This window comes from Mus musculus, chromosome 5, assembly GCF_000001635.26.
Source record: "Mus musculus strain C57BL/6J chromosome 5, GRCm38.p6 C57BL/6J".
In the NCBI taxonomy this organism is placed as follows: domain Eukaryota; kingdom Metazoa; phylum Chordata; class Mammalia; order Rodentia; family Muridae; genus Mus; species Mus musculus.
This window is the reverse complement of record NC_000071.6, coordinates 122,936,416-122,964,262: the sequence shown is the minus strand read 5'-3', so window position 1 is coordinate 122,964,262 and position 27,847 is coordinate 122,936,416. Positions and strand designations below refer to the sequence as shown.

General features: G+C 49.5%; 1 protein-coding gene and 1 long non-coding RNA gene across 23 annotated transcripts in view; one reads left to right on the top strand and one right to left on the bottom strand.

Moving 5' to 3' along the window:
* Window positions 1-27,847, top strand: part of Kdm2b (lysine (K)-specific demethylase 2B) — a 118,607-nt gene that overhangs the window by 25,008 nt on the left and 65,752 nt on the right. For 9 of the 12 annotated variants that reach the window (XM_006530376.4, XM_011248210.3, XM_011248208.3 and 6 more), the window contains 5 exons: window positions 2,675-2,853; window positions 3,144-3,250; window positions 15,100-15,193; window positions 16,383-16,536; window positions 23,195-23,310. In XM_006530376.4, the coding sequence (XP_006530439.1) occupies window positions 2,675-2,853; window positions 3,144-3,250; window positions 15,100-15,193; window positions 16,383-16,536; window positions 23,195-23,310 (650 nt within the window). Of the gene's footprint in view, window positions 1-2,674; window positions 2,854-3,143; window positions 3,251-11,629; window positions 11,932-12,359; window positions 12,530-13,370; window positions 13,774-15,099; window positions 15,194-16,382; window positions 16,537-23,194; window positions 23,311-27,847 lie in introns of those variants that run through there. The other 3 variants (XM_011248214.3, XM_011248213.3, XM_011248216.2) reach the window with 3 other exon arrangements.
* On the bottom strand, window positions 11,895-22,604 carry Gm33118. 11 transcript variants are annotated; one of them, XR_003955788.1, is made up of 5 exons: window positions 20,193-22,604; window positions 15,700-16,847; window positions 13,947-14,172; window positions 12,735-13,585; window positions 11,895-12,151 (listed from the first exon to the last, which is right to left on the bottom strand). It is a non-coding gene; the product is annotated as a predicted gene, 33118 (long non-coding RNA). The 11 variants fall into 11 exon arrangements; XR_003955787.1 differs by lacking the exon at window positions 11,895-12,151 and adding an exon at window positions 12,514-12,633; XR_003955790.1 differs by lacking the exon at window positions 11,895-12,151 and having other exon boundaries at window positions 13,166-13,585; window positions 15,700-15,971; window positions 16,751-16,847.

The following is a 27,847-nucleotide window of genomic DNA, read 5'->3' as shown; positions in this document are numbered from 1 at the left end:
CAAAGAAACCAAGCTAATGCTGTCTCTCCAGGCTAGGGAATGAGATTATTTTTCCCCCTCCTTAGCTTTATTTTGAGAGAGGGTCCCACAATGTGGTCTAGACTTGGCTATAGCTCACTATGTAGCCCATGCTGGCCTTGAACCCATGGTGGTAATCCTCCTGCCTCACTCAGACTTCTGGGTTTTGGATATAGGTATACAGGGCCTTCATGGTTTCTGCAATGCTTGGGATGGAGACTGGCACATTGCAAGTGTTAGGCAAGCACTGTACCAATTGATCCAAATCCCTAGCCCCAGAAATGAGCCTTCGTGTACACGTGCAGCATGCGTGTGTGCATGATGTCTGCCTGTCTAGGCAGCGGACAGTCCTGGGTGTCTTTCCTTAGGAATCATCGATCCCATTTGTATAAGATGTGTTCCTCACTGATGTGACTTCACTGATATGACGCTCCTTGAGTGTAGGCTAAGCTGGCTGGCCAGAGAGCCTGGGAGATCCATTAGTCTCTGCCTCTCCTACACTGGGATCGCAAATGCACCCCATCACACATGGCTTTTTTCATGTGAGTTCTGGTGACTAAACTCCATGTTCTCATTCGTGGAAGGCAAGGGCTGTGCCCCAAGTAAGACTTTGATCTATTTATTTGGAAACCAGGGCTGGAGAGATGGCTCAGCAGGTAAGAGCACTGACTACTCTTCTGAAGGTCCTGAGTTCAAATCCCAGCAACCACATGGTGGCTCCCAACTACCCGTAAAGAGATCTGACCCTCTCTTCTGGTGTGTCTGAAGACAGCTACGGTGTACTTATTTATAATAATAAATAAATCTTTTTTAAAAGCCTTATTTAGGAATGAACACATTTTCTTTTAATTTTAAAAATTAATATTTTCCACCTATGAGTTTTGCCTGATAATGTGTATAATGTACCTGCATCAGAAGAGTGGGCATGAAATCTCGTGGAACTCGAGTTACAGGTGAACACTCACCACCATGTAGTGCTAGGGATCCAACCGAGATCTGAAAGAGTAAGTGCTCTTAACCATTGAGCCATCTCTCCTAAGCAAGAGAGCTTTCTTTCTTCTTTCTTTCTTTCTTTCTTTCTCTCTCTCTCTCTCTCTCTCTCTCTCTCTCTCTCTTTCTTTCTTTCTTTCTTTCTGAAATAGGACTGAGGTCACAACTATTCATTTGGCATCCCAAGTGAATGTTTGAAACTCTTGATTTTCAAGAGAGAGAAACACTCTTTTTTTTCTTTTAAAAAAAGATGTATTTATGTATATGAGTACACTGTTGCTGTCTTCAGACACACCAGAAAAGGGCATCGGATCCTATTGTAGATGGTTGTGAGCCACCATGTGGTTGCTGGGAATTGAACTCAGGACCTCTGGAAGAACAGTCAGTGCTCTTAACCACTGAGCCATCTCTTCATTCCACCCCCATGAACCCCTATCCCCAGGAGAAATACTCTTATGCTGTCAACAGAAAGGCCTTGCTTGTTATACTAAGGGCTTGGATGGTAGAAAGTGTGGAGCCACCCCAGGGGTTTTAAGTTGGGTCTCTGTTTGAGAAAATTTAGCCTGGCTTCATTGTCAGTGTGAGTACAAGGAGGTAGCCTGGAGATCTTGGGATGCCATTTTGGAGAGCAGTTACAGTAGACTGTAGTGATGGAGGAGGGAGACAGATGGTCAGGTTCGGGGATACTGAGATGGCACCATGTCGTAGCTAGGGTTACTGTTGCAATGATTAAAAACCACTGGGGGGCTGGTGAGATGGCTTAGCGGTTAAGAGCACTAACTGCTCTTCTGAAGGTCCTGAGTTCAAATCCCAGCAACCACATGTTGGCTCACCACCATCCGTAATGAGATCTGATGCCTTCTTCTGGTGTGTCTGAAGACAGCTACCGTGTGCTTAACATAATAATAAATAACCCTTTTCTTTAAAAAAATCACCAAAGTAACTGGGGGAGGAAAGGGTTTCTTATTACATTTACAGTTCTGTATAACAGTTCATCATCAAAGGCAGTGAGAGCAAGAACCTGGAGGCAGGAACTGATGCAGAGCCCATGGAGGAGGCTGCTTATTTGCTTCCCATGGCTTGCTCAGCCTGGCTCCTTACAGAACTCAGGATCACCACCCCAGGGATGGCCCCACCCACAATGGGCGGGGCTCTCCCACAGGACCATCAGCCCAGGGATGGCTCCACCCACAATGGGCCAGGCTCTCCCACATCAATCGCTAATTAAGAAAATGCTCTGTAGCAGTGGTTCTCAACCTTCGGTTTTCTATGACCATTAGAGAGCACAGATATTTACATTATGATTTGTAACAGTTAGGAAGTAGCAGTGGAAATAATTTTATGGTTGAGAGTCACCATAACATGAGGAACTGTATTAAAGCATAGTAACATTAGGAAGGTTGAGAACCGCTGTTCTAAAGGCTTGCCCTGTAGCTTGATCTTGCAAAGGCAGTTTTTCAGTTGAGGCTCTCTCCTCTGATGACTGCAGCTTGTGTCAAGGTGACATAACACTATCCAGCACACACAGTCACTGGCAGACTGGGAATAGAGGTGACGCGAGTTGGGAGCTCTGTAGGAGAAGCAGTTGTTGGTTGTGGGGTGCTCCCTCGTGGCGTCTGGAGTCCTTCGCTGGTGGTAGTAAACAGTGTGTATGTTCTATCCCCAGGGAGCCGCCGTTTGGTGGATGTCATGGACGTCAACACCCAGAAGGGTACCGAGATGAGCATGTCCCAGTTTGTGCGCTACTACGAGACACCAGAGGCACAGCGGGATAAACTGTACAACGTCATCAGCCTCGAGTTCAGCCATACGAAGCTGGAGCATCTGGTCAAGCGTCCCACTGTGGTAGGCTACTGCCTTTATGATGTCTTCGGTCCTTGCCTGCCAGCCAGCGACTTGCTTTCCGTGAGGCCTGCCTCTAAGCTGCTTGCTTCTAGAGATAGAGTGGTTGGGTGGGTGTGGCCGAGACTGATCCCTTAGGGTATGGTTGGGAAATGTAGGGCAGAGTTGGATCTGATGCCTGGAAGGGTGACGTGAGAGAGGCAGTCTAGCTGAAGGCATCCAGGGACTCCTCAGGCAGAGGAGTGGTTCTTTCTGGAGATGGCTCCGTGTGCTTATGACGGATTGGCTTTCAGGTGGACCTGGTCGACTGGGTGGACAACATGTGGCCTCAGCATCTAAAGGAAAAGCAGACAGAAGCCACCAATGCCCTTGCAGAGATGAAGTACCCCAAAGTGAAAAAGTAAGATGGCTTCTCTGGTAGTGGGACTGGGGGAGGGGTGGTCCTTGATGCAGGTCTCAGGGTTGCTTCAGAGATGAAGGATTGACACCCAGCTGGACTGCAGTAGTGACATGAGAGATGAGTCCCCTAGGTGTAGTAAACAAACTGCCATGTTATCTCCCAGGGATCTAGGCCTCTGCGTCCTGGGATGGGGCCAGGCCTTTCTTCCTGTTGGCCCCGGAGCCTGCACACTGCTTCTTTGGAGGTGGTGATCTGAGAGGCGTGGTGGGAACTGTCGCGGCGGCATCCATGTTTGTGCATGGGTACACATTTATCTGTTCTTTGAAACCTCCGTGTGACAGTGTTCCGGGAAGGACACTTTCAGAGGGACATGTCTATACATTAGACACAGCGTTTGGAGCATCATGGGACTGGGGCAAGTCTAACCTTTTCCTCTCTTTAAAGATTTCTTTAGTGTGTGTGTGTGTGTGTGTGTATGTATGTGTGTGAGTGTGTGTGTGTGTGTGTGTATGTGTGTGAGTGTGTGTGTATGTATGTGTGTATGTGTGTGTGTGAGTGTGAGTGTGTGTATGTGTGTGTGTGTGTGTATGTGTGTGTGTATGTGTGTGTATGTGTGTGTGTGAGTGTGTGTGTGTGTGTGTGTGTGAGTGTGTGTGTATGTGTGTGTGTGTATGTGTATGTGTGAGTGTGTGTGTGAGTGTGTGTGTGTGTATATGTGTGTGTGCGTGTGTGTATGTGTGTGTGTATGTGTATGTGTGTGTGTGAGTGTGTGTGTATGTGTGTGTGTGAGTGTGTGTGTGAGTGTGTGTGTGTGTGTGTGTGTGTGTGTGTGTGTGTATGCCTGCATGTATAAATGTGCACCACATATGTGTCTGGTGCTTCAGATTCCCTGGAAGGGCGAGGGTTATGTCCATTTGATGCTGGTCCTGGGAGCCAAGCCTGAGCTTGCGCTCTCTGTAAAGTAGCCAGTGCCGTCTGTCCATCCCATTTCTCTTCTCCTTGGTGTTGAGATCTAGAACCTCTGATCCAGAAGCACCTTTCCCAAGCAATGCTCATTGCCACCTTAGTCATCTGACATTCAGAGGTTTCCGGTGGCCACCCGAGGGTGGCCAAGGCGGGAAAAGGGAACCTGTAGTTGAGATCAGAGCCCTCATTACAGATCACATGACCAAGCACGTTCTGAGCCTACTGTTCCGTATGGGCAGGAGTACTTGGGAGTCCTCTCATATGAAGGGATTTGAATGACCATCCGAAGGAGGAGGTCACCTTGGATACTTCTGCCATTATAGACCCTCTGTTTCTCTCCCCGAAATGGGAAAGAGATTCGGGCTTCCCAGAAAGACTGGCGCTGGCAGCATGGCTCTATTAGCATCTCTGCTTAGTCCTGCTGCCAGCCGTGCCCCCAGGAAATCTCAGCCGTGAACTCCTCATTCCCTCGGCCCCGCCATTCAGCTAGTGTCGAATGTAGACCGAGTGCCAGGCTTTTGTGAGGCAGACTAGCACACTGGCCCCTGGATTTCTCAATGTTCGGTTGTCTCTGTCTCTCTGTCTCTGTTTCTCTCTTATTAATTCATGGACATTTTTCTTCCCCTCTAAGCTAAAGTTTAATGTATTGCCTGGATCTGGGCTGTATCAAAGGCAGAGAATGGGGTCCGGGTGCAGAGGGAGAGAGCGGGGGCTCTTTGTTAGTTCTGTTCTGTTGTGATTCAAGCACACTAAAATGTTGAGTTGGGCAGATAATGAGATGAATAAGGCTTAGGGCCTCCATCCACGCCCACTCTGTACAGCGCCTGCCCTGTAGCTTACAAGCTGCCACGCGTTTCTAGGCAAAAGGAAACAAATCCACACAGGTGACTCCTTTGGAGCTCTTGTTCTCAAGGAGTCTTCTTGGAGAACAGGGAGCCATTAACTTGGGGTTTTATTTCTTCTTTGCTTTGTTTCTTCTTGAGACAGGGTTTCTCTGTGTAGCCCTGGCTGTCCTGGAATTTACTCTGTAGTCCAGGCTGGCTTGAATTCACAGAGATCCTGCCTCCCAAGTGCCAGAATTGAAGGCAGGTGCCAACACGACAACTTTTCTTTAAAAATTATCTCTTCATTATTATCATTGTGTGTAGGTGATGCGTGTGGGGGCAGGGCATGTACCACAGTGTGCACACCAAAGTCAGAGGTCAGGTGTTTGTGGGAACTGGTCACATTTGGGTGACCTGGCATGTGCAGCAAGCTCTCTCTTTACCTACAGGGCCACCTCTGGTTCCTAACTGGGCTTTGGGGGATAGGGTGGGGGACTTGTGAGGATTGGGAAGGGATCGGGAAAGAGAAGTGGTGAAGAGGGACCTGGAAGGAAGAAGTATATCATGACCGGTCCCTTGACTGTTTTCATTCATTCATTCATTCATTCAGCAATGGTGAATTGGGCGTTGTGGTTGTGCTTAAGACACAGGGTCGGGGAACTCTTCAATTTGTAGAGACAGGGTATTAATAAAACAGTGACAGAGCCAGGCGGTGGTGGTGCACCCCTTTAATCCCAGCACTTGGAGGCAGAGGCAGGCGGTTCTCTGAGTTCAAGGCCAGCCTGGTCTACAAAGTTCCAGAACAGCCAGTGCTATACAGAGAAACCTGTCTCGAAAAATAAAAACAAAAAAGCCCAAAAAAACAAAACAAAACAAACAAACAAACAAAAAAAAAACAAATTAAACAGTGACAGAAATACATGGAAACTGAACCCTGGGGGGTAAAGCTACCAACAGAACCGTGAAGTGTCTTGGTACTGGTCTGAGGTGAATCAGCCCGTACCAAGTTCTTAGTTTATCCCAGAGCTCCCCGATAGAGCTAGTCTGGCTAACCAGCTCACTTTCAAAGGTCCTCTTGTTTCGGCCTCATGAGGCACAAAGGACTACAGGCATCTAGGCTGCCCCCACCCTGGAATTTCTGTAAGTCCTGGGGAATCTGACCTCGGGTCTTCATGGCCAGGCAGGTGCCTTTACAAACACTGAGTAGTTCGTTTCTCTAGTTTTGGGGAGGGTGGGTTGTGAGAGCCTCAATGTATAACCCAGGATGAGCTCAAAGCTTAAGATCCTCGTGCCTACACAAGTACTGGAGATTTTTCATCACCCCCCTGCCCCCCACCATGTACTTCTGTTCCCCTGAGAGCAGAGCAGGATACATTCCTGTAGGTTTATATTCTGCAAATGCTCCTGTTGTGTGGATTGGAGGTGTGAGGAGGCTGCTACCTGGCCTACATCCCAGCAGAGGAGAAAAGAGGTGATTACACCTGGGCATATATTTAGAGAGTTAAATAGATCGTGCTGGGTGATATAAATTCATACTAATGTCTGCCTTGCCTTTCTGAGTGCTTCCGCACAGTCTACTTAATGCAAAGATTCCTTTAAACCTGCCCTCTGCACACTTAGGGACTCTCCAATTACCAAAACAATGGGGGCATAAATACGCGACTTTTGAGGCCCACATGTCTCAGATGTATCCATGAGATTGTGTGTGGAACACATTTCCAAACTCCATCAGTGGCCATGGGAACTTCTTATAGGATTTGAACCTTGCTAGGAAGGACGCTGTCACCTTGGAGATAGTCCATTTGTTCCACTGAAAAGAAAGGCCGATTTCAAATGTTCATAAGCAAGGTGGAAAAAAAAATGCCATCATGACGGAGTCCTCTGGGAATAGGGAACGGTCCTGTGGAATTTAATTAAAATGACATTGTTTCTGAAAAGCACTGTACTTCTTTGCTGGAGGCGCCTGCAGAACAGATAGCTGATGGCCCTCCTGAATAGAAGGAGGGTTTGTGGAGTGGAGGGGGACATGTGACAGACACTGAGCCCCCCCCCCCTCTGGTATTTATACTGCTCCATTGTGGTCAGAGGTTTAGGAATTTTAATAGTTTTCAGTTGAGAGTCTGGAGGCAGGGGAAGGCGAATGGGATTCAGGTCCCTGAATCTGAGGACTTGTAGGGAGTTAAAGGGTTTTTTTTTGTTTTGTTTTTTGTTTTTTGTTTTTTTGTTTTTGGTGCAATCGGTTAAGTTAGTTATCACATCTCAGTGGTTAAAGTGGTTAAAGCCAAGACCCCATTCTCATGGTGTATATATTGTGGAAATGATACAATGTATTAAGTGTCTCAATGGAACATAATGCGGTAGGTTCTAAAAGAGAGGTAGAGAAGAAAGGGATGCAGGGATGCAGGGATGCAGGGATGCGCTGGTGAATACTGAAACTGCCCTGCATTTCTGCTGATCCATCATCCCCCCTGCGGCGTCATCGTCGTCCCCCCCCCCCAGATGCTTGGATTGTGTAGAATTATCCATATTGGAAAAGCCTGCCCTGGCCAGTGACAGTAGCAGAGAGTATCCCTGACCTGGTTGTTTATTGTTGCATAGCCTTACCCTTAACTTGAACATTCTAAAAACAACAACAACAAAATGAACAGAGGTAGGTGTGGTGGCTCCCACCTGCTGTCCCACTGACACTTGAGGGGCAACTGTGCATCCAAGTCTTCACATCCACCCCCTACCTCCCCAAAGCTTAAGACCCCCCCCCAAAAGATGGTGTCAGTTTCTGCAGATCTGGACTCTAAAAGCTGCAGGATGGATTTTGCTCTTGGGAGCTTGGGTCTAGGCTGCGTTCATCCTAAGCCTGGCTTAAGGGTCCACTTCTGAAATTCAGCATCCATGGGGCTGTGGGCAGGAAGCCAGCAGAGGTGGCAGTGCTCACCCTGTGGCCCTCCCCACAAGGCTATTTGAATGGCCCCAGAGTGAGTGCTGCCAGGAAGACCCGAGAGGAAGTAATGCTCTGCTCCTGTGACCTAATTTTGAAAGTCATATCCTATTGACTTCTCTTCATTCATTAATTAGTCCAGCTAGCAGCACTCGAAGGGACAGAAATGTGCACTTCCTTTTCTGTTTCCTTTTGGAGGGGGTGGTGGTCTCTTTTGAGACAAGATTTTACATAGCTTAGGCTGACCTCGAGTTTACTGTATAGTGAAGGATGACCTTAACTTCCAAGTCCCCTGTTTCAACATCTGAGGGTACAGGTATGTGACCCCATGTCTTGTTTTTTTTTTGTTTTGTTTTGTTTTGTTTTTTGGTTTTTCGAGACAGAGTTTCTCTGTATAGTCTTGGCTGTCCTGGAACTCACTTTGTAGACCACCACGCCCGGCCTCATGTCTTGTTTTTAAATTAAAATTTTAATTAAAAATTTTACCAATATGTATGTATGTATACACACATATACATGTGTATATATACATACACACACATATATGTAGATATACACACATACATACATGTAGGCAAAACATACATATATATATATATATATATATATATATACACACACACTTATATGTATGTACAAGCATGTATGTATATAAATGCATAGAGTGTGTGTGAGTGTGTATGTGTGTTCATACTATATGGCCCTGCAGAGGCCAAGAGCAGGTAGTATCTGGTCTCCTAGAACTTAATTACAATTGTCAGCCACCATGTGTGCAGGAAGCTTAGCCTGGGTCTTCTAAAAAGAGCAGCAAGTGCTCTTTACCATTGAGCCATCTCTCCAGCACTCCCCAGTCCTTTTTTTATGTGATGCTTGCTAGACAGACACTCTACAAACAGGAGCTACATTCCAAGCTCCACTCCCTTTGGTGTCTGTGGTGCAGAGATGAAATTCCAGGGTCCATGCATGTGCCAGAGGAGTGCTCTCCCACTGAGCTGTAGCCTAAGCTCTTAGCTCTACCTCCTGAAGAGCTTGAGAGAATTTGTGGGGGCCAAGCTTCCACAATCCCCCAGGTCTGGGCATGTGGTGTACCTTTCTGACTAAGGATTGGGCATGGTAATGCATTGCAGTAAGGGATTAGGGCGTGTCCTCCCCACTCCTCCTGCTAGAGCAGCAGGGGCTTTTGGCAGTGAGTGCTGCTAGCCTAATGATAGGCTATGGGGCTTACAGTCAAGGAGCTCAGAATCCCAGCAAAAAAAAAAAAAAAAAAAAAAAGAGGGGGGGGTGGCTCAAAGCAAGCATATGTTTGCAGCTCAGATGATTGTAATGGAGCACCCCTCCCCTGAGGTTTGACTGTGTGTTTTCACTCTACTGAGAAGAAAATGGGGTGGGGGGAGATATTGGTGGAACACAGGACGACACTGTCACTGAAGCATCCTCTTCTTGGGGAGACTTGGCTTGCCCTGCATGGAGCCTCTGTCTGCCCCAGGCTGCCTCTCTCCTGTCCTGTGGGAAGACCAGAATGAGTACCCAGTGGGTGGTGACGTGTGGGGTATGGTCCTGAGGTGGGATAAAAAGTCTGCATGCATGGCCTTTTGGGCTCTGGTGGCCTCTGCTTTCCCACCGGGCCGCCTTTACATTTGTTACAGCCACACCTGCCTCTTTCTCAGTGATCACCTGTGTCTGACTAGGTAGGGAAACAGACAGCTGTGGCCTCCAGGCTGGACTCCAGACCTCGAGAGTCTTGGCTCTTTGCTTAACATCTCTGCCAGTTTGTCCTGTTCTGTAGGGTCACTACTCAGGTGTTCTGTTGGACACCGGCATATATATGTCAGAGACACACCACTGACAGGTGTGCTAGCTTTTTACAAATGAAGAGACTGGCTTCATAGTAGGTTGGTGAAGGCAATATAGCTCCTGAGCAGGGAGCTTGGACTGAGATGCTGCCCTTTAAAACTTCTGTTTTTAAACAAAGTCTCATGTAACCCAGGCTGGCTTTGAACTCATCCTCCTGACTCTCTCTTTTAAGTGTTGGGATTTTAGGCACATGTCTCCACCCCCAGTGAAAGAGTTCTCTTAGGATTTTTTGCATAGTTAAAATAGATAGGTGAGCCAGGCATAGTGGTATACACACGCCTTTAATCCCAGCAGTTGGGAGGCAGAGGCAGGCAGATTTCTGTGAGTTTGAGGCCAGCTTCATCTACAGAGTGAATTTCAGGACAGCCAAGGTTACATAGTGAGAGCCTGTCTTCCCCTCACCCTCAAAAGCCCCCCCCCCAATATAACACACATGTAAAAGTAACTAAAAAAAATTGCTAGCCTAGTAGCCCAGGCATGCACATGAAGAATTTGGTTGGAGCTATGAAGTGACAAGTTAGAGTTCACTAGAGATGCCAAGTTCCTCAGCCCGATGAGAATTTAAGATTGGTGTTGATGCTTTCTCTCCACAAATGAATCATCTGTGGTCCTTCCATCAAGGATCAGGTATTTGTCCTCTATAAAGTATTCCTCTCATTTGAGCTTCCCGGTCCAGTTGTCAGGGTGGCCTCAATCTGCCAGCTTTATTTCCCAATCAGTTTCTAAGTGTGACAAAAATTCTTGCTCACGGACTCCTCCCCAACGACCGGTGCTCATTCCCAAGATAGGGGGGGGTTCTTTGGAGTTGTTAATTTTACCTTTCAACCGAAAAAACGTACACCTGCTTAAAAAAAAAATTCCAATCAGGTAAAGTCTAAGCTTATAGACAGAATGCTGTAAGGTTCAGAGGGAATGCCTGGGTCACTGAGCCCCTGGAAACGTGTTCAGTGTTTGCATGCTTAGAGTGGGGGTGATGGGTCCGAAGGGTGACATAGGAATGACACCTACGTCTTACTGGATTGTGAATGTATCCGTTTATAGACTACACTTTAGTTAGAACCTAACTACGTCACTGGCTTTTCTGCAGTGTATGGTGTTTGACCAAAGAATGGAGTTTGGCTTCTGTCTCTTCAGAGCCAGGCAAACCTCTGCCTCCCTGTGGCTTTGGAGGAAGGCGTCGGGCCAGAGGTGGAAGGAGATTCTCGACACCCCCAGGGCAGGACTTTTGAGTTGAGTTAAACTCTTCTTTTTGCCCAGAGGCAGTGAATGGTTGAGCTTTGGGTGTAACTTGGAATTTTGGTGTTAAAGTTCGGGCCAGGTAGATCTGGGAGGGACTGGGAGATTCACAGACCGGCCATGATGACTACTGGCCACTTGTAAGTTAATATCAAGGTAAGGGGCTCCTGAACTCCTCAACAGTTGGCTTACTCATCTGAAATGGTGGGACTTGAGCTCACAGTGTTGTGAAGTTTGGCATGAACAATGTAGTTTGTAATTCGTAGAAAAGGCTACTGAGGGGCAGGTCGGGGAAGAGTCTGTCTGGAATGCCCTAGTTAAACTTCAGGTTACCTCCCGTTACTCAATTACCCCGAGAGAGGAAAGAAATTGCCTAAGATCACAGAGCTCTCTCAGGACTAGAACCTCACCTTTCCCCATCATGTACTCTCCAGGCATCTTAGCTATGGCCCTCCCTCCATCTCTGCCCAAGGATGGATATTTAAGGCAGGTGGCTTTATATTAGGTCACCACCTGGGTAGCAAGGTGGGAAAACCCGGACCCAGTAGTCCTCAGACTACTGCCGGGGAGTGTGGGAGTGGGCTAGGGATCCGGTGTGTAGCCCGGAGCTCTTCTCTGTCGCCGCCGGCCTCTCCACCTCCCTGGCGGCCTCCGCGCCGCACGGCTGTTCAGTTTCAGCGTGGGGATGTGCACAGGCTGCGCCTGTCTCCCCGAGGAAGGAAGGCGGCGCGAGAGGGCCCCAGCGTCCTGGGCTGGGGCCTGGCAGCGCGGTGGAGGGGGCTCGGCTGCCGTCGCCTCACGGGTCTGGGCGCGCGTCGAGCCTCTGCGGAAGGGGACGCCAGGGAGCCACTCCTCTGCCACCGAGGGTAACCTCCTTTGTGGCGCGTGGGGCGGGTGTGGGTAGCCTCCTGCCCGCGGGATGCTCGGCCAGCGTCGCTGAGCTGTTCTTTGTGTCTCCTGGGGCGGGTTGGAAGTGTGGGGCGTGTACGTTCGCGCCCGCGTGGCGCCTCCAGCCCGCCACCCGTCGCCAGTTTTCCTGGGCTCTCTCCATCAGACCTTTGCCCAAAGGGATATCAATTGGGCCACCTGGGGGAGAGTTTCTGGAAGTTAGAGAGAAAAGGGCAAGGTGGGGCCGCCCCACCTCTCCAGACCCCAGGCCTCGCCCCAAAGTTGGTGTGGCAGGTGCAGCGCCCCCCTTATGCCTCTTGTCTCCCGCCATCCCCGGCCTCCAACCGCTGAAAGGACTGAGCTCCTGCGCTACAGATTTTCCGCAATTTCAGCTGCGAACTTGCGGGGTGCACAGAAGCCACCTAGCGTGGGGGGTGGGGTGGGGATGTCGCGTGCCTCGCTGTCCAGCCTTGCCGTTGCGGAAGCCTGGCTAGCTGGCGGGCTGGCTGTGGCACCAAGCCGAGAGCGGAGGTGCCCATGTGACTGCGGTGTGCTTGGGAGGAGGAAGCTGTAGAGGTCAGTGCAAAGGCGGCATGCCAGAGCGAGCAGGAGCGAGGAGGGAGCCCCAAGTCAGCGCGGGTGGGAGCCTTGGGGTGGCAAAACCTACGATTGCCTTTGGACTGCAGGGGACAGTACAAAGCCACTCTGTCACCGCCACTTTCACTTACTAAGGGCGTGGGAGGTGGGAGGAGTGGAACTGACACCAAAAGGAAGGTCCCACCTTAGAGGAGGCTGGCTGGTCTGGAAGTAGTGTTGTAGCACACAGCGGGCCCCTGACTGAGTGAGGACAGATCAGGCGCGGGCTACACTCGGAGAACTTTCCCTGCGCACAGAGCCAGAGGAACCCAGTTTTCCCTTGTGAAGGGTTGGATCAGAGGACTGAGAGATGGGCTAGTGGGAGTGACCGGTTTGACTAAGCAGTCCCAGGGCTCCTAGAACTGGACACCCCCAACCCTAGTCCATCTTTCCTGCTGCAGGTACCCCCTCCCGAGCATCCAGCTGCAGGCTGAAGGAAGCACGTTCTCTTTGCTCCACCCCACAGACTTAAATTGTTTTCTCTAGTCTGTGTTCCGCTGAGGCCTGGAGGGGGTGGGAACCGAGGTTAGATTAAAAAAGAAAAAAATAAAATAAAAAAACGAGAGGAAGAGCTGGTTTTAGGGAAATGAGGACTAATATTTTGAAATGGAGCTTAGAGGAAAGAGGCCAGTGTGGTCCATGAGGGTGGGGGTAGGGTAGGGCTTCAGGACCCCCCCCCCCCATTCTTTAGAGGGAAGATTTCTCCGGATCTTAAGTCAGGGGACCTGTTTGCATCGCCTTGGGGGGGGGGGATTGCGGGCCGTCAGGGTGTAGAGCCCCAGTCAGGACTTAAGCAGCCCTAGTGCCAGCTTCGTGACAGTCCTGGGCTGTCAACTACACCCCTCCGATGGGGTTGCTAGGCAGCGGGGCTCTGATGTACGGGGAGGCGTTCTGATTTGCCAGCCTCCTGCAGACACATGGTTAAGGCTCTTTCCAGCCTATCCTGAGGAGGGACGCGGGGCACGCTGCCTGCATATTGCTAAGCCCCGGGTCCACCTGAACGAGAGGTGCAAAAGGCAAACAGAAGGAGGGGGTTCTCAGAGCCCTCCAACCTTCAAGCCAGCGCAGCCCCACGTCCCCTATTTCTCTCCAGCTTGCTGCTGGCTCCTCCCTGCAGGTCCCCGCCCCATTCCATCTCTCTTCCCCAAACCACGGAAGAGCAAAGTGCAGCGTGGGGAAAAGAGGTCAGTGGGGTAAACGTGTGTGCGGGCCTCTGGGCCAAGATGAGCAGGAGGGAGGGGAGGTTGCTCCTTCGTGCCCCTTGGGGTTCTTGGAGGGTAGGGGTCAGTGGTAGGGGGGCTAACACTATTTCATGCCATGCCCGGATTTGGAAACCAGCGAGGTGCCCTCCTCTTACTCAGGTTTCGTGCGCCTCCTCGGGCCAGTAGCACGTTGAGGGTTGGAAGAGAGGACTGCTGTGTACCTGCAGGAAAGGCTGGGCTGTCTACCTTCTTCCGAGCTTGTGAGGGAGGGCTGCCACTGTGGGGTTCCTTCTCTTCTTGAACGCATAACCTGTGATCCAGCTTCTATCACCAGAGTTCTTCACCCCTCTCGAATCCCAGGATCTTCTTTTAATCCCTTCACTTAAAAAAAAGAAGAAGAAAGATAAAACAGCTCTGGCAGGATAAAAATTACGTATCATTCCCACATAAAAAGTGTGCAACCCAGTGTTTTCCAGTGTGTTCGAAGACCGGCATAACCACATCTCAGTTTTAGGATCCCTTCATTCTGCTAGAATGAAACCCCATACCCATTAGTGTCATTCCCACCCTGCCCCAGTCCAGTCTCAGCCCAGCTCCAGCCCAGCCAGCCCCTGGCCACCACTAATTTGTTTGTGGACTTCCTCTTTGGATTTCCTTACCTGGGACATTTCAAATATGCAGAATCACCCTGGGTGGAATCTCTAGCCTCATTGCTTACTTCCCAAGCCATAACTTTATCGGTGCAACCCACCAACTGCACAGGGCTCAGGGGTCTTATGTATGCTTACCCATTTCTCTCAGTACCGTGCCTTCTTCTCAGCTGGACTACTGGTTGAATGAATGAGAGGAATGGGGACTGGTAATTGGCAAACTTACACAGGTGGTTTACTACTGAATTCTAGGGGGCCTAGCTGCTACAAAGGGGGCTGGCAGCTAGGGAGAAACGAAGCTATCAGAGCCACAGAGCCCCGGATGGAGCAGAAAAGGAAGCCTCGGAGGTGGGTGGGGGGTGGGGCAAGGGTCGAAACTGATAGTGGCCTGTGGGTTGCCATTTCTCTTGGGAACCTGCAAGCCAAGGTGCTGTCTGTGAGCGTCTGTGGTGGGTGACCCGTGCTTGAGATTTGTCACCTGATCCTGGGGGCATCCCCCAGGAGGGAAACTCCACTTCGATAGAGGAGGAAATTCCCCATCTGCCACCTTCATAAAAGGCTGTTGAGTCAGGTGACTCTGCAGTGGTAGGTCGCTCGCCTCCTGTGGTTTGGGCTTGACTTGTGTTTTTTGCTCCCCACTCCTGCTCCTGCACCTCAGGTACTGTCTGATGAGCGTGAAGGGCTGTTTCACTGACTTCCACATTGACTTTGGAGGCACCTCCGTGTGGTACCATGTGTTCCGTGGTGGCAAGGTGAGTGCGCAGAGTGTCTCTCTGCCTTGATATTCCCTTTCTTTACCTTAGGGCCACTTTATCCCCTGGGACCACCTCCTGCCTCTCTCTGTCAACTCCCAGAAGGGAGGGTGACCTATTGATCCTCACTGCTCTGCTTTCAACTCCCAAGTAGCTCCAGCTTAAAGTTCCTCAGCTTTCTGGCAGCTTTGCCAACAGGACTTTTTTTTTTTTTTTTTTTAATGTATATGAGTACACTGTAGCTGTATAGATGGTTGTGAGCTTTCATGTGGTTGTTGGGAATTGAATTTTTAGAACCTCTGTTCACCCTAGTCAACCCCCTCAGTCCGGTCAACTCCGCTCGCTCAGTCCCCACTCGCTCCAGCCCAAAGATTTATTATTATACTGTAGCTATCTTCAGATGCACCAGAGGAGAGCGTCCGATCTCATTATGGGTGGTTGTGAGCCACCATGTGGTTGCTGGGAATTGAACTCAGGACCTTATGAAGAACAGTCGGTGCACTTACCCACTGAGCCATCTTGCCAACCCCTTCCACCAAGTCTTTTAACTTCAAAGAAGTGTAGGTTGGTCACCACCTGCCTCTAAGCAAGACATTTTACACTGGGGTTAGATAGACCATCATCACTCTGAAAAGGAAGTCGTAGGGTGTATAGTCAGTCCTCGTGCTGTATTTGCTTTGGTGTGTGATGTCCCTGCACGGATGGAGGTGCTTCTTGAGGATGCCCACGTGTGCCCGGCTCATCTGGGTCTTCCTGTATGCACCTTTGTTCGAAACGACTGGGTTGGGGAGAGATTCCGGGAGGAAGTCAACCCACTTGATTCCAGATGCTTTCCCCTCCTCCAGGGTGAGCACAGGCTGAATTTATTTATTGGGCCAGTTTATCTTCCACTCCTTTCCCCAACCTCCCAGACAAGCCTGTGGCACCGGAGAAAAATGTTATACCTGTACAGGAAGCATTCCTGCCTTGGTATTTCACCCGGAACCGAGATACCCCAAAGGCAGCCAGAACACACCCCCCTCCCGTCTCCCTGCTTTGAGCCCTGCTTGCTTGGGGAGCCCAGACAGACTAGACAGACAGACTTGCTACTCTCCATGTCCTTCTCCAGGTGGGTGGGACTCTTTTGGGTTTGTTCGGAGCTTGGAAGAAATCAGAGACTCGTGCCTGACTGCCTCCTTTCCCTCCCAAGATCTTTTGGCTGATCCCTCCAACCCTGCACAACTTGGCTTTGTACGAGGAGTGGGTGCTGTCTGGCAAACAGAGCGACATCTTTCTGGGAGACCGCGTGGAACGCTGCCAAAGAATTGAGCTGAAGCAAGGCTACACCTTTTTCATCCCTTCCGGTAGGTTCCTGGATGGTTGGCTTGGGGGGGCGGGGTCAGCCAATCATTGGCTCCCCGGCACTTGAAAGCAGCCTCCTGCAGTTCTGTGGTCTCAGCCAGGGCTGGGGCCAAGTGAGGACTTCTGTGCGCCTTGGGCTTAGATGAACCATTGACGTGCCCTGAGGGGGAGCAAGTGTCAAGCTCCAGAGAACGCGTATAACCTGAGTAGCCATACCTGTGAAGAAGCCCCTGGTCCTTCCTCTGGAGACATTCGAATGTCTTCCTTGGGTCTTCCTCTAGAGTAGCAGTTCTCAACCTGAGGGTTGTGACCCCTTTGGGGGTCAGACAGTACGTCACAAAGGTCTCATATCAGAAACCCTGCATATCAGATTTATTTGTATTATAATGCATGACAGTAGCAAAATTGTAGTTATGAAATAGCAATAAAATAATTTTATGGTTGAGGCTGACCACCACATGAGGAACCCTGTTAAAGGGTCACAGCATTAGGAAGGCCGAGTGAGAATCACTGCTCTGGAGGTTTGTGTGAGAAGATGACCTGGTCCTTAGGTACTGTGTGCCTCGCTCGCAGACTTGGATGGAAGCTTAGAGACAGACAGAGAGGGCTTTTAGCTATAGACTGAGCTACTAACAGGGGTGGCCAGTGATGTGGGGAGCAGGGAGTTTCTTGTTAGGCTGCATTAAAGAAAGCATTCTACACAATGAGGGAGGTAATAGTCGGTACCAATTGACATACACACATACACAGACATAGAGACATACACACAAGAGATACACACAGATACAGTGAGACAGAGACACACACAGTGGGATACAGCCAGTGATACACAGCGACACACACACACACACACACACAGAGATCAAGTCCACATGTTGTGTACCTATTAGTAATTAGACTTTTGGAAGATATGTCAACCAGAAGACAGACTAGCAGAAAACTGTTGAATGAAAGGAGTTTGAAGGCCGGGCAGTGGTGGCACACGCCTTTCATCCCAGCACTTGGGAGGCAGAGGCAGGCAGATTTCTGAGTTCAAGGCCAGCCTGGTCTACAGAGTGAGTTCCAGAACAGCCAGGGCTATACAGAGAAACCTTGACTCAAAAAACCAAAAAAGGGCTGGAGAGATGGCTCAGTGGTTAAGAGCACTGACTTCTCTTCCGAAGATCCTGAGTTCAAATCCCAACAACCACATGGTGGCTCACAACCATCCATAATGAGATCTGATGCCCTCTTCTGGTGTGTCTGAAGACAGCTACAGTGTACTTACATATAATAAATAAATAAATCTTTTTTAAAAAATTAAAAATAAAAATAAAAAAATAAAGGAGTTTGAAGGAGAATTGTGGGAGTTGTCACTGGTCAGGTAAAGGAGATTGGTTCTAATTTGCCTTATAGGTACCAAAACCAATCACTAGATCAGACATAAGACCTAGTTCAAGCCAGTTGTTGGTAGTACAGGCCTTTAATCCCAGCACTGAGGGAGGCAGAGGCAGGCAGATCTTTGGAGTTCAAGGCCAGCCTGGTGTACAGAGCAAGTTCCAGGACAGCCGGGGCTACAAAGAGAAACCCTTTTTTGGAAAAACAAAACAAACAAAAAAGACATAGTGCAATGTAATACTATATAAAGAGTTGCTATATTAGGTAAAGAAAAAGGATCTTTGTATAGTCATTACAGAAACGCCCCCCCCCCACCCCGCCATTTATGACTTGTGGTTGGTTGAATGTATAGACGTGGTATCCTGTTTGATGGGCTGATAGAAATATACTTCAAAGAAAGAGTGATACTTCAAGCCTTAATAGTCGCACATCTGAAAATCAACCTACATTTCTCTCTCTCTTTTTTTTAATATGTTGCTGCCAGGCAACATTAAAAGATAAGAATTTTATTTTATTTCTGTATGTGTTTCATGCAACTGTCAGGAGGTTGAGTGTGGAGGCCACAGGATAGCTTGTGGGAGTTGGTTCTCTGCTTCCACCAGGTGGGTCCCTAGGGATCAAACCCAGATCATCGTCTTTGGTGGCAGGTACCTGTGGAGCCATCTTGCCGACCCCAAGATTTAAATTTTGTCCCATAGAACCTAGGTGTGAATACATTAGGCAGGGTCTAAGGTAGCCTAGATTGCCTATGATTTCACTACGTAGCTGAGAAAGGTCTTCCAACTCCAGCTCCTCTTGCCTCTACTTCCAAAGTGCTGGGATTACAGGCATGTGGTGTCATAGCTAGTTTGAGACAGAGATTTGATATATAACCCAGGGTGGGCTAGAACTCATGATCTCCCCCCCCCCCCATTTAAAATGTTTGGATCAGAGACATACATCATAATGACCAGCCTCCCCAGTGAGTTTGTCTTTCTGTGTGTGTGTGTGTGTGTGTGTGTGTGTGTGTGTGTGTGTATGTGTGTGTTTGTGTGTCTGTGCCTATCTGCCTGTTTGCCTGCCTGCCTGCCTACCTGTCTACCTGCCTTTACTGAGAAATGATTCCAGGGCTTCATCCCCTGGGTAAGTGCTCTACCAAATAAACTCTAACACTTCCAACACACTCTAGTGACTTTGGACATGTGTTCTGCTGCCTTAAGCCCTAAGTGTCCTGCTTCTGTCCCGTTCTTTGAGAGCTCGTTGGATGCTAGCAGGTTGGAGTGGTTCCGTGTGCACCACCGTTTCTTCTGTGTCTGAGTGCAGAGGAGGCATGCACAGGAGTTGGAAGCTGGTTTCTTTCCAGTCCCCATCCCTTGACAGGCCAGGAAAGCTCCAAGGAAGAGGGAGATCATTAAAGATGGTCCAGGCTGGCTCCAAGCTGGTTATAGTGGAGGATGACTTTGAACCCCTGATCCTCCTACCCTCACCTCCCAAGTTCTGTAATTAAAGCACTTCAGCAAACATTCTTAGAGCCACACTGGTCTGGGACAATGAGGGATGAGCTAAGGGAATGTAGGACACACTTCCTCCCTCTTGGTAGTGTTTCCGTCCAGGTGGCAATTATGGTGTTTAGTCCCTTATGGGGACCTTGTTAGGTATGCCTGAGAGTGGCAATGCCTGAGGATTTTGGAGCCAAGAGACTTAATGTCTTAATGTCTTCCCTACCCTTGTCTTGGAATAAGAACCATCACGTGGGAACCACTTCCTCCTAAGCCAAGAGGCGGCTACTCTGGGCTGCCCAGTGTTATCTGTGCCAAGAAACAATTTTGCTGGGTGTGGTGGCACACATCTTTAATCTCAGCACTTGGAGGCAGAGTCAGATGGAGCTCTGTGGGTTCAAAGCCATGCCAGTCTACATAGATGTTATAGGCAAGCCAGCGCTATCCAGTGTGACTCCCGTCTTTAAAAAAAAAAAATAGAAATGAGAGACATGAGCCACCTGGTGAGACTAGCAAGTCAGTAAGGTGAATCTGAGCTCTTGACAGTATAACGTGATTGGGCCTTTGGTGGTCCACCCACTATAAAATGGGTATAGAACCAGGGTAGCATGTGAAGTGAGTGAAATTCAGAGGGTGCCGGAGGCACGGCAAATTTGGCAATTACTTCCAAGCTTTGGCGCTTTGGGACCAGGTAATATTGGGGCCTGGCTTGTGTATCTATCTCCATATGCTGTGAGGAGGTGAGTAATTCAGAGACTCGGGTAACATCTCCCATTTTGTAATGTGAGGTATAACAAACTTACCGCACCCTTGGGTCCAATGCAGCTTGTAGTTGGCCAGTCAGCAGCCCCAGCGGCCAGGGGGTGGGGGTGGGGGTGGGGCAGGGCGCTTATGGAATTCGTGAGGTCGTCTCTACAGCAACTGCAGAAAGGGAGGCAGATGTGCCAAGGGGCTTGTGGTCTGCATTCTGAGCACCGGGGTTGTGGATGAGACTCCATGTGACTCTGTTGTTCCTGGACCTCTCAGGTCCCAGAAATCACCCCGCCGGTGGGGTTTGTGGGTCACTGTGTTCCATCCATGTCCACATCCGTCCCTGGTTGCTTGGCCTGAATATAAGCCGCTTATTGCCTTTCTATTGCTGATGGCAGATGCTGGCCTCTCCTGCCCCGTTATAACCCGGGACAGTAGTTCCAGGTTCCCCAGAACATTTGTTCTGAATGAGCCATCCTCAGGAGAATGGGGAGAGATGGGGTTTTGAAGGCAGGGCTTCCCTTCCTGTGTTTTCCTAAGGGCATCATTGAGACCGGGAAGCAAAGGTAAGCGGGGCTGCAGAGGAACTCAGCAGCCATTTAAATCCAAGGCCGGCTGCCTGATCCACCTGTGATACCCCAGAAGGGGATGGAAGGTTGGTAGAAGCTTCCCTTGAACAGCCGGTATACAGATCTCCTGCCTGCCCAGAGTGGCATCTGTCTTCCGTCTACACTCTGTTCACACACCAAGGTGATAGACGGAAGTCTGGTGAGCCACCATGTCTGCCTGCAGGAGAGTCTGGCTTAATCAGTACTTATTAAGGTGGACGCTGTCCTTCTCCAAACCGATGTCAATGGTGACTGCTTGTAACCATTGAGTTCTTGCTTACCAGGTTCCCCCGAGAGGAAGGTAATGGTCTTCAAGTGGGCACACATAGCCAGACCAGGGATGTTTTCCTAGGGCGGGGGGAGTTTGGAACCAAGTTCCCTAAGCTCAGGCTTGGGTAGAGGGAAGGGTGGTGTCGTAGTTAGGGTGTTAAGGCAGCTCTTATGAGGACAATATTTAATTTGGGCTGGCTTACAGGTTCAGAGGTCCCATCCATTATCATCAAGGTGGGAACATGGTAGCATCCAGTCAAGCATGGTGCAGGAGAAGCTGGGAGTTCTACATCTTCATCTGAAGGCTGCTAGTGGAAGATCAACTTCCAAGCAGCTAGGACAAGGTTTCTTAAAGCCCACACCCACAGTGACACACCTACTCCAACAAGGCCACACCTCCGAATAGTGCCACTTCCTGGGCCAAGCATATTCAAACTATAACAGGTGGCCATGTGAAGTGTAGGGACAGGATCTCGAGGGTCTGGCACCCTCATTCTAACCTGAGGAAGTGTTTCAGTCGCGATCATCATGGTACTGGTAACGGTAGAAGACTCGTGTGGTGGCTCTGTTCCCTGCAGCTGCTGTAGATCCTGAGCCTGAGAACTGATGTCTCAACTCACCTGGGAAAGAGCTGGAACTGTTTGGGCTTGGGCCTGGGCAGGCAGTTAGGTTGGGTTCTAGAATGTTCCTTTGAGTGAAAGGGTCTCATATCTGCGTCTGTTTGCTCACACCCCTGTGCTGACTCTTTTCTGTCTCCCACTCTTGACTTTTCCCACTGCTTACCTCACCACTGCCGTTGTCCCTGTGTCTCAGTATATTTCTCCCTTGCTTCCTGGTGTGTTCCCATGCCTGTTCCCTGAAACTCTGGGGCAATGCAGAGCTGTTGGAAACCGCTGTTTTGCTTGCCAGCTAGCTGCTCCTTCTTCCAGCAAGGGACGTGTGTGTGTGTGTGTGTTTAAGGCATGGTTTCTCTGTGTAGCCACTCCTGTCCTGGAATTCACTGTGTAAACCAGGCTGGCCTCAAACTTAGAGATCTGCCTGCCTCTGCTGAGACTAAAGGTGTGCACCACCACCGCCAGCAACTAGGGACCCTTAGCCTTTGAGAACCTGCCAAATGGAGTCACAATAAAGCTGTATGTATGCCCTGTAGCTCCAGATCCAGGGACCACATTGGTGTTTTCTGCACTGGCTGTTGTGACCAGTCTCAAATGGAGGTATGATGTTGTTGACTAAAGTCTCGACAAACGAGGTTGAGGCTAACTTTTGGGGTTCAAAATACTTACAGATGATTTCATTTGAACACACCTGAATTCACCTGTAAATTGTAGTTGCCAAGAGATGGCTTCTATAAGAATTAATAAACCGAGGCCTGGAAAGCCCTTAGAGAGTAACTTGGGGAGGTCACAAGTGTAGCCTGGCTAAGAAGTTGCATCGTGCTGGGCAGTGGTGGCGCACGCCTTTAATCCCAGCACTAAGGAGGCAGAGATAGGCGGATTTCTGAGTTGGAGGCCAGCCTGGTCTATAGAGTGAGTTCCAGGACAGCCAGGGCTACACAGAGAAACCCTGTCTCAAAAACCAAAAAAAAAAAAAAAAGTGCATTGTGCAGAAGGGATACCTGCCACAGACTGCACTTAGTACATGAGGAAAATGGGTGAGGGAAGCTGGGATGAGGTACAAGCATCCTTTGACTAAGGAGAGAACTTGGAAATGGGCCTGGCAGGATTTCATGCAAACATGATGTGCCTAGGTTCCATAGTCATTCCTCCAAGCTGTCCCATATGAGCCCCACAGGGACCAGTGTTCCAAGGAGTGACTAAGAAAAGGCTGAGGAGAGATAGATGTACAGCTCAGGAGGGACCTCCTACCTTCTGGCTCAGCATGATGCTGGGACCAGGGCCATCTGTTCCTGGCTCCAGCCAAGTCCCAGTCGGAAGGTTTGATCATTGAGGTCTTCAATACAGGCACTTGCCTGCCACATCCCAGCACCTGCCTTGAGTTAGCTGGGGGTCTCTAGGGGTTGTTGGCTGCATCCCTCGGGCTGACTGGGAGCCTTGGTTTCTGCATCACATGTCCTTGCACATCCGTGTCCCCTGTGCCCTCCTGTGTTCCATCTTTTCCCTCCCTCCAGTCTTATGAGAGGAGTCAGGGCTCACCCTCCCTCTGCCCTCCCCACTCAGGTTGGATCCATGCGGTTTATACGCCTGTGGACTCTCTGGTGTTCGGCGGGAACATCCTGCATAGCTTCAACGTGCCCATGCAGCTGCGGATCTACGAGATCGAGGACAGGACCCGGGTAAGAGGCACCTTCTTTCCCGGCCTTTCTCCGCGCTCTTCAGTTCCCTCCCACTCCTGCCCCTGGTCTCAGGTTGGGCCTTGGTTCTGTCTCTCCAGTAAGCTGTCAGACCATCCCCAAGAACCTGTCCCCAAATCTCTGGAGTTTCTGTTCAAGTTCAGGCGTAGGCAGACAGAATCCTCAGTGGAGAAGGTTCGGCATCCTGATTGTGCATGTCTGTAACCTCAGCACTTGGGAAGTAGAGGCAGGAGGATCAGAAGTTCAAAGCCAACCACGGCTACATAGGGTGGGACTAGTCTGAGATATGTTTCCTCAATAAAAAACAAAAAAACAAAATCAAAACCAACCCTTTATGGAGCCACTGTTTCTCTATCTGTACCTGAACAAGTGTCTGTGTTTGTGTATCTTGAGAGAACAGCAGGAAATGGGAACACCCGACCTTTCTCCTCTTTGCTAATCTAGAAAGAAAGTGTGTGGCACTTTCTGTTGTTCTGGTTGCTGTAGTTTGCAGGGCATAGGGAGGCTTTGCAAAAGGCCCAGGCTGGTCCAAGATCACATCTCTCCTAAGCGTTTCCTTGGGAAACTGAAGTCTGTTGGGGAGGAAGCTGGTATCCGGGTCTCTCGTCCTGTTTCTGAGCTCTGGGGCCACGGCTTCCCCGTGCCCATCCTCACTGCCAACTCAGGTCACGCTTTCTTGGCTAGGAAATCCCTCCCAAAATGAGGGTCGACGGTGCCTTTTGTTCTGGAGTTTTCCCTGAGTTATCTTTGATGGTTAGCTAGGGCTTGGCCACCCTCTTTCCAGTGCCGTGCCCTGACGCCATGTCGTCAGGCATGTGAGACAGGTTCAAGGGTGAGGAACTGAAGCCCTGGGATAAAAAGAGCTTATGGCATCATAGCTTTTTTTTTTCTTTGAATTTAGCTATAACTCACATGCTGTAAAAATTTGCCATTTGAGATGTACAATTCTGTTTTTTTTTATTATTTTTTTTAATTTTTTTTGAGACAGGGTTTTTTTCTGTGTATCCCTGGCTGTCTTGGAACTCACTCTGTAGACCAGGCTGGCCTTGAACTCAGAAATCCACCTGCCTCTGCCTCCCAAGTGCTGGGATCAAAGGCGTGCACCACCACTACCTGGTACTATTCTGTATTTTTAGTGTGTGGCCATTTAGTTCTAACACGTTTCACGTACCCCATCTACACACCAAGGAACCCCCATATCCATTAGCAGTCATTGTTCTTTTTCTCTTTCTCCAACTCCTGACAGCCCTGATAGAACCTCCAGGCTTAGTGAATTTGCCAGTTTGCTAAGAATGGAATCATTTAATATGTGACCTTTCATATCTGGATTCTTTCACTCAGCATGATGGTTCCAAGGTATATCCCTGGGTAGCCATAGCCAGCCCATCTCATAACTGAATAGAACTCTATGGCATGGACAAACCACATGTCATTTCTCCTGGAAATTTGCCTCAGATGAGGCTTTTTTAAAAATTTATTTTATATATGTGAGTAACACTGTAGCTGTCTTCAGACACACCAGAAGAGGGCATTAGATGCCCATTCCAGATGGTTGAGAGCTACCATATGGCTGCTGGGAATTGAACTCAGGACCTCTGGAAGAGCGGTCAGTGTTCTTAACTGCTGCCCCCAGAGGTAGCTTTTTGACCCTGAAGAAGTGTTGGCAAGCTTGGCCTCTGTAAAGAAATACCTCACACCGCTCTTGTCAGAATGTATCTTTCTGGTCTTGTCTTCAGCTCTCCGTTTTCACGGATTGATACACTGGAGTCTAACGATACACTGGAGTCTAAGCAGGAGGTGTTTAGGATGCCCAGGGCGTTTGTGCATTTAGGACTTGGGATACCCAGCTCTACATTGTCCTGGGCCAAGATCCTATGCAGACTTCCCATTTCATAGACTTCTTCCCCCTTCCCCTGGTCACCCATCTAAGAAGGTCCACAGGGGCCAGATCTGTAGCACGTGCAGGAGAAAAGTCACTAATTGGGCACAAATAGTCACTTTTCCGTCTGAGTCAAATGCGCTCTGGGCTCCAGCCAACTGTTCTTTGGTCAGCCCTGAAAACCAGCCCAGTTTGTGAGCAGCAGACCAGCAGGTGTGGATGGAAACCCAGCACTCTAGAGGAGAGGTCAGGCCCAGGCTTTCTAGGCAGTTCCTGAAAGCCAGAATCAGACTGGGACTTCTCAAGACTTTGGCAACTTGCTGGGTAGCTGTCCCCTCCCATGGGAATATGATTGTGTATCTAAGTGCATCTGCTCCTTCCCCCATCTACTCGCCCCCCCCCCCCCAACGTAGTCCATAATTCCCAGGAGAGGAGCCTAGCCCCCCCCCCCCAAACTGGTATCACTCAAGGCAGGAGTCATGGTAATAGACCCATAGACCCGCCCCCAACTCTCCCAGGGCATGGTGCTGTTTACACTGAAGTGTCTCACCCCTTCAAGATGCACATCAGTTCCCTCCCTGCAAGGGCCCTTGGTCCTTAGTCTCTAAGGGGGATCCTATCTGCCTTCTCTGAAGCAGGTTGTTGGCTGGAGGGCTTGGGAGGGATGGCTGGGAGGCAGGCAGCTGTGCTGAAGGCAACAGCAGGCATTTTAATCTGCTTTGATTTCTGGTCTTTGGAGAGGGGCTTGGCTGCAAGGCCCAGTTGTTTATGTCTTGGGAGCCAAAAGCAGACAAAGGGCCCTGGAGGGAGTCCTGGAAGTCCGATAAAAATGCCAGGACTCTCTGTCAGCCTGATACAGCTCAATTCTCCCCATCCCTATCAGCTCCTCTAAGAGAACTATGGGCATTTAAAAATAGTTTGTCCCAGAGCGTTCTGAGGCATGGGAACAAACGAAGGAGGTTGGCCAGAGAAAAGGCAGTGTATGAGTCCCTCACCCTGCTTGTGGGTTTGACTTTAGAAAAGGTATTTGCCTTTGTAGCTCTAGGTGGCGGCAAGATGGGCTATCTAGACCTAAAACCCCAAATGTCTCCCCCACATAGGAAATAGTTTCATTTTTTTCTGGGCCACAGGATAGGTGGCACTTACTCTCCAGAATCATGAGGGCCCCTCCCTTAGAAGGCAGGTTCAGGCCTCTGGGGAAACGGATAGAACACCAAATCTCCCGCTCTGAAGAAGAGTGTGATAGAGCGGGACCGGAATAAGCTGCCGCGAGCGTCACCACCACCATGACACCCTTTTAGCTCCACTTAGCTACCGAGTGTAGGAAGAATGGTCCAGATGATCACTCACTCGCTCATCAAACTGCTGTCTCACGCTTTATCTTTTCTTTCCTTAATGGCTCTAGTGAAATCAGCTTTCCCAGAAAAGGTAATGCCGGCAACCCCTTGCGTCCCCTCCCTTTGCAGCCAGTGACTCTGTTTGGAAACCTCGCCAACTATTTACCTCTCCCTTCCCCTCCCTCCCGCCATTGGACTTTTATTTTCCCCATTGATTTTTTTTTTTCCAGGAGAACAACAAAGTTTAAGATCCCTCCGCCCACCCTTGCATCTTAATTTTTTAAGACCTGGGCATTGCGGGAGCACGGGGTTCTGTCTCTTCAGCTTTTCCTCTAGAGGCTGTTTAACTCTTGGGTGACTCATGCCTCTGAGGAATGAATGACTTAGGCCAGGCAGGTGCCACTTAAATGGGCCTTTGGAACTCCAGTTGGACCCTTGAGACCCACTGTTGATGAACGACATGTACTCTAGGCTGGGCACAGGGCCTTCTTTGCAACTACCTTGTTCTTTGTGTTGGATGGAAGTTGGCTTAACAACTCCATTTGATGAGGCTCCAGGTTTGTCGCCAAATAATATTGAGCAATTGTGTGTTTAATGTTCCCAGGCTATGTGGCTGGAACCTTTTGAAGGCGAAGGGTAGAAAGCGACAACCTGTTTGTAAGTTTATTTTTTTTGCAAAAAATTTTTCCTGCAGTCCTCTCTTGGAAAAAAAAAAAAAAGAAAGAAAAGTAAATTACTCCCCCTGCCCCACCTAAAAACAAAAACCAAAAAACTAAACCAAGTCGAATTATTTCTTTTGTATTTGTCTTCACCCAATTAGTTTCCCTTGGGTTCAGCAACAAAGAGGGGAGATTTGCCTTCCTCTTCTGAAATAAATCCACCCCCCACCCCCCAACTAGAAGGATTCTCTGGTGTCACAGTGTCCATCACAGCACAGTGGCGTGGACAGTCTCAAATTTTTTTTTTTGGAAAGCAAAGAGTTGGAAGTGTGTTTGATACATCCCATCTACCGTTGGGAGGTGTGAACTCGGGGCTCTGGGTTCCTCCGCTTGCAATTTTAGGGATTGGCAATTTGTTTCAAAATCCTTTGACTCCTGACTCCGTCTCCGGAATAGGGACAGGGCTGAGCCCCTCCCCTCAAACCTTTCATCCTAGGAAGTCAAGGTCTACCTCAATCTCAAGAGCCCCCTCCCCCCGTGTAAACCCAGGGGGCCACTGATCAGTCACCCTGAAACCGGGCTTCTCAGAAAGTAGCTGGAGCCAAGGAAAACGCTAGCATATGCCCCCTCCTCCGTGCATTCCC